At 56.6% G+C, this 6,400-nt stretch overlaps 1 protein-coding gene across 1 annotated transcript in view; it reads left to right on the forward strand.

Moving 5' to 3' along the window:
- The window catches only part of snphb (syntaphilin b), a gene marked incomplete at both ends in the record, with an annotated part of 21,854 nt that extends 17,603 nt beyond the window's left edge, over window positions 1–4,251 (forward strand). Inside the window, 5 exons of the mRNA XM_083769904.1 lie at window positions 660–809; window positions 1,806–3,148; window positions 3,287–3,610; window positions 3,788–3,945; window positions 3,988–4,251. Coding sequence (XP_083626030.1) covers window positions 660–809; window positions 1,806–3,148; window positions 3,287–3,610; window positions 3,788–3,945; window positions 3,988–4,251 — 2,239 coding nt within the window. The remainder of the gene's footprint in view (window positions 1–659; window positions 810–1,805; window positions 3,149–3,286; window positions 3,611–3,787; window positions 3,946–3,987) is intronic.
- Window positions 4,252–6,400: the final 2,149 nt, after the last annotated feature.

Raw genomic sequence — 6,400 nt, forward strand, 5'->3', positions numbered from 1 at the left:
TGCACAGTTTGACATGCATAGGCGACTGACCCCCATGAAATGCCATTTAAATCTAACCTGACTCTGCCAGATGGGGGCGGGTATTGGGTAACCATGTTCCCCAACACAGCATCCATCCGAGATCGCTCAGGGGATTGAGCTAACACCGAACCGCTTCCGGTTCAAACCAATGAGCGTGAGCTAAGGGGCGGGATATGTGCGAAACCGGATGTCTGGGGAACATGGTTACTCAATATGAGTGGTTGTGTTTGCACGCCCCACACGGTGATAGACAGACGGTCCCATCCAATCATCTACCAAGTATCTTGAAAAAAAGGAACAGCCCCGTCATCGAATTGGCTCCCGAGATCCCAGATCCCACCAATAAGCTGTGAAACAAAGTGTAGCAAGCTTCTTGGATCTGGCAGCGTCAGGTTAATTTATATCTGGGACACCAGGGGCCACAAGGGGGCGCCGGAACCCTGATGTAGAATGTGAATGTGGGACTGCGACGCTCTATTGACCACTCATTGTGTCTGTCTGTCTGTCTGTCTGTCTGCCTGCCTGTCTGTCCGTCTGTCTGCCTGTCTGCCTGTCTGTCTGTCTGTCTGCCTGTCTGCCTGTCTGCCTGTCTGCCTGTCTGTCTGTCTGTCTGCCTGCCTGTCCGTCCGTCCGTCCAGACGTCACCAGAAGTACACGTCGTGCACAGACAACCATGGCATCCGGCCGCCGCCCCCGGAGCAGTACCTCACCCCCCTGCAGCAGAAGGAGGTCTGCATACGACACCTCAGGGCCCGGCTGAAGGACACCGTGGACAGACTGCAGGACAGGTGAGGTCATTACAGGCTCTGATGTCACACAGACTGCAGGACAGGTGAGGTCATCACAGTCTCTCTGACCTCACACAGACTGCAGGACAGGTGAGTTAATCACAGTCTCTCTGACCTCACACAGACTGCAGGACAGGTGAGCTAATCACAGTCTCTGATGTCACACAGACTGCAGGACAGGTGAGCTAATCACAGTCACTCTGACCTCACACAGACTGCAGGACAGGTGAGTTAATCACAGTCTCTCTGACCTCACACAGACTGCAGGACAGGTGAGGTCATCACAGGCTCTCTGACCTCACACAGACTGCAGGACAGGTGAGGTCATCACAGGCTCTCTGACCTCACACAGACTGCAGGACAGGTGAGTTAATCACAGTCTCTCTGACCTCACACAGACTGCAGGACAGGTGAGGTCATCACAGGCTCTCTGACCTCACACAGACTGCAGGACAGGTGAGGTCATCACAGGCTCTCTGACCTCACACAGACTGCAGGACAGGTGAGTTAATCACAGTCTCTCTGACCTCACACAGACTGCAGGACAGGTGAGTTAAGGGCAGTCCATACTGCCTCCGACCATCAAACTCTTCGTCGGAAAGCTCCGGTACAACTACAGCATGACGTCACTCACAACTTCTGAAACACAATCCTCTGATCTTTTTGTTCTGAAAGCTGCGCTCCCAGATGATGTGACTCTCCGAACTCTACCGAACTCTTTCTGACGAAAAGTTTGGTGGTCGGAGACAGTATGAACGGCCCTTTCATCACAGTCTCTGAACTCACGATCTCATATCACACTTATTTTACACTGTTTCTTGACATTTTTGGCAGTAGCAGCATGTCAACAATTGTAAATGTACTTGTATATTATTCTTTATGATACATGTCCGACATCCGGAGATTAAAAAATGAACAGAACAACACTCAACCTCTCTCTATCCTTCCTCCCTGCTCCCCCCCCCCCCCCCCCCACCACCACCCCTCCCCTCCCAGGGACTCGGAGATCGGCGAGCTGCGCGGCCAGCTGACCCGGATGCAGGAGGACTGGGTGGAGGAGGAGTGCCACCGCGTGGAGGCCCAGCTGGCACTGAAGGAGGCGCGGCGTGAGATCCAGCAGCTGAAGAACGCCGTGGACACGGTGCGCAGCAGCCTGATGAGCGAGGGGGGGGTGGGGGTGGGGGCGGGGCCGGGGGGCGGCGGCGACGAGGGCGTCCAGAAGTACTTCCAGGACATCAACGCGCAGAACCACAAGCTGGAGAACCTGCTGCTCAGCATGGAGCTGCACGCCCAGACCGGCCTGGCCAAGGACGGCTTCGGGGGGGAGGCCGGGGGCGTGCCGCCGCCGGGCTTCCGCCTGCGCGTGGGCGGCTCGGCGCCCGCCTCCGTGTCGGGCGAGAGCCCCGTGTCGGGGGTGACGCCGTCGAGGCCGGCGTTCGGCGGGCGGGCGGGCTCGTGCTCCTGCGACTGCTCGCCGGCGCGCTCGCTGACCCGGAGCTCCACCTACACCAAGCTGAGCGACGCGGCGCTGGCGGACATCGTCGTCCCCGGCGGCGGCGGCCTGTCGTCGGGCGGCGACAGCGGCACCACGCAGGACAGCGGCTTCGTGTGCTGCGGCGGCGAGGGCGTGCCCAGCCGCGCCGACCTGCTGCTGGAGGCCGCCTTCCTGTCCGAGGAGACGGCCAACCTGCTCAGCTGCTGCGCCCAGACGCTGCCCCTCGGCCACGGCTACGCCCAGACGCTGCCCCTCGGCCACGGCTACGCCCAGACGCTGCCCCGCTCGCTGAGCCACTCCCACACCTACTCCCACACCTTGCCCCACGCCGCGCGGCCCGGCGGTCACAACAACAACCTCTCCTCCCACAACTCTCTGCCCCACTCCTCCACCTACGAGACGCTGGGCACCACCACCACCACGGGCCCGTTCCACTGCTGCCCCCTGCAGGGCGGAGGAGGTGGAGGGGTGGCGGGCAGCGCCAGCCACCCGTGCCTGTCCCACCACCACCTCTACCTGCACCACCTACGGGAGACGGGCATCCAGACGGAGAGCTGCCCCGTGCCCGCCTCCTCCGACCTGGACACCATCGCCGAGCAGCGCACCTTCCGCTCGCAGGCGTGCAGCCCCACCTCCACCTGGGTGTCTGACGAGGGGGAGGAGGAGCTGGACTCCATCACCACCACCACCACCACCGGCTCCACCACCACGGCTACCGTCAGGTCCACCGCCACGGAGCCCCTCCCCGTCTCCAAGAGGCCCCGGCAGGCCTCGGCCTCCATGCCCCGCTCGGCCACCATGTCGGGCTCCATGGAGGCGCCACGTCGCGGCGGGAGGAAGGGTGGTGGAGGGGAGGAGGAGGGGGAGGAGGAGTGGGAGGAGGAGGAGGAGGAGGAGATGGAGGAGAAACAGGAAAGCGAGGAGCGAGAGAAGGACGACGTGGAGTGGCAAAGAGGCATGTCGGACGCGGGGTCCGCGGCAGAGGGGCTGTCGGAGATCTCCGAGAACATGGAGGATGTCTATTCGGAGATGGCCGACCGAGAACAGGGGCTGGGGGACATGGAGCAGGGGGACATGGAGCAGGGGGACATGGAGCAGGGGGACATGGAGCAGGGGGACATGGAGCACGGGGACATGGAGCAGGGGGACATGGAGCAGGGGGACATGGAGCAGGGGGACATGGAGCAGGGGGACCGGCCCGCGGGAGGCATGGGAGGGGACAGTGAGGACGGGGTGCAGGAAACGGCTCCGGGGGAAACGCAGCGGGAGACGACAGCAGGCGGGCAGCAGGGCGAGATGGAGGCGAGTGAACGCACAACAGAAGAAGAAGAAAGGCAGGCGGAGATTAAGCCGGAGGATCCGAGCGGGGAGGGAGGAAGGAAGGAGGGAGGAAGGAAGGAGGGAGGAGGGGAGGAAGGAGAGGAGGGAGGAAGGGAGGGAGGAGGGGAGGGAGGAAGGCACCGACAGGCGTCTGCGAGAACAGAGTCCAAAGCGACCAGTCCGGGTTCATCGTCGCCCGACGTGGAGCAGCCTCACACCGCCCAGCCGAGGAGATCCACCTCCCACGAAGAGATGGCCGCCGGTGGCTTGGGCACATCGGTGGACGACGACGAGGACGGCGGCGACACTAACGAGGAGACGGTCATCGTCGTCGGAAGAGGAGGAGGAGGAGTGGCCTCGGAAGGCGGAGGAGGAGGAGACTCCGGTCCCGTGGAGAGGAGCTACTGGAGCCGTCACTTCCTGGTGGACCTGCTGGCCGTGGCGGTGCCCGTGGTGCCCACGGTGGCGTGGCTGTGCCGCGGCCCGGTGCGCGCGGGGCAGCCCATGTACCACATCGGCTCCCTGCTGCGGGGGTGCTGCACGGTGGCGCTGTGCTCGCTGCGCAGAGGCGGGGGGCTGAGGCACTATCCCGCCGGCGGGGGGGACCTGGGAGGAACCAATATATGAAGCAAGCAAGCGCTGCTATTATATATATATGTCCCTGTGTCAGAGAGTACACACAGTCTGTGGCGCTTCAGTCAATAATACGACCGTTTAGCCTTTGCTAAGCATTGTGGATGTAAAGCAGCAAGATGCAACGGGAGAGCCTTTCCCTTTCCTCTCCTCTCTGTCTCTTTGAGCAATGGGAGAGCATTCCCTTTCCTCTGCTCTCTGTCTCTCTGAGCAATGGGAGAGCATTCCCTTTTCCTCTCCTCTCTGTCTCTTTGAGCAATGGGAGAGCATTCCCTTTTCCCCTCCTCTCTGTCTCTTTGAGCAATGGGAGAGCATTCCCTTTTCCCCTCCTCTCTGTCTCTTTGAGCAATGGGAGAGCATTCCCTTTTCCTCTGCTCTCTGTCTCTTTGAGCAATGGGAGAGCATTCCCTTTTCCTCTCCTCTCTGTCTCTTTGAGCAATGGGAGAGCATTCCCTTTCCTCTCCTCTCTGTCTCTTTGAGCAATGGGAGAGCATTCCCTTTCCTCTCCTCTCTGTCTCTTTGAGCAATGGGAGAGCATTCCCTTTTCCTCTCCTCTCTGTCTCTTTGAGCAATGGGAGAGCATTCCCTTTTCCTCTGCTCTCTGTCTCTTTGAGCAATGGGAGAGCATTCCCTTTTCCTCTGCTCTCTGTCTCTTTGAGCAATGGGAGAGCATTCCCTTTTCCTCTGCTCTCTGTCTCGCTGTGGAATATAAGATTGCAAATGCTTTGTAGCTGCTGAGGGCAACCCCAAGAACAGGACCTGGCAACCCAAAAGAACAGGACGTGGCAACCCCAAGAACAGGACGTGTGCATCGTTGACAGTTTGTTTGACGCCTCGCTATAGCTTATTAAGCCTTGAGTTAACAGCACTGGTTAACCCTTTCCCACCCTCCCTCCCCCCCCCCTCCCTCCCTCCCTCCCCCCCGGGCCTGAATCTCTCCCCCAACTTGGTTTCCTCCGTCTGAACAAGTATACACCAAAAGTCTGCCCGATAAATTGACTTTGATGACTTTGAAGTGTAAAAGGAATAAAATGAATGAAAGGCTATACATGAATGAGCGACCTGAATAAACTTATATAGCTTGTGTGTTCAACACCGATTGTTATATAATCGAGTGCATAGGTTTTACTTTATCTATGTTGGGCTAATGTATGTGTGACTCTGGCTCGGTTTCGATAAGTGCTACAATTATTGTGTGTGTGTGTGTGTGTGTGTGTGTGTGTGTGTGTGTGTGTGTGTGTGTGTGTGTGTGTGTGTTGTCTCATGAGTAGCAGCTGGATGTCGATCCTGGCCATAGGCAGATGTGTCTATAATTGTGCAGTGGAGGACATTAAACTCACACAAATCTTAGTATCCCTATTCTGGGTAAATGTCATAATAGGCTAACATTCTGCAAACATATCTAGATCTACAAGTTCACAACTCGTTGCAAAGACGTTTGGGATGTAAGACAGTGGTGAATATGCTTGAGTAACACGCAGACCTCCTAAAACACCCTAAAACAGAATTGACGTGTGTACAGTATGTTGTGTATTTCAGCTTTACTGTACGTGTGACAATTCTCTCCTAAAGTTTAGAACAAGGAATGCTGGGGCTTGTGTGATGTCCAACGGGATTTATCCATTGATATAATAATGGCATATACAGTCCCATTGTGTTGGTCTGTGGGTCTGTCTAACACAGGTACCTATTGGGTTCTGTTCAGAACCCTTAGAGACCATTTTGAGATTGAGGAACAAACACACGGGACTCCACTGTAGCAAAGATAACAAATGCAGGGAGATTCTAGGCAGAAAGTTCTGGAGATTGTTCTGGTCCAAAAACCTGTGACATGACATCAATCTAATTTAGATGATCACAGACTAATTATCAGTCAGTCAGCATCAGAAATAAAACCTGTGACATGACATCAATCTAATTTAGATGATCACAGACTAATTATCAGTCAGTCAGCATCAGAAATAAAACCTGTGACATGACATCGATCTAATTTAGATGATCAAAGACTAATTATCAGTCAGTCGACAGCATCAGAACTAAAACATGTTCTTACAGTTCACAGCCTTTTACTGATATCTGGCATTGAGAGAGAGAGAGAGAGAGAGAGAGAGAGAGAGAGAGCTGTATATGTTCATGAATGTCA

This window comes from Protomyctophum parallelum, assembly GCF_964188405.1.
Source record: "Protomyctophum parallelum genome assembly, chromosome: 7".
NCBI lineage: Eukaryota > Metazoa > Chordata > Actinopteri > Myctophiformes > Myctophidae > Protomyctophum > Protomyctophum parallelum.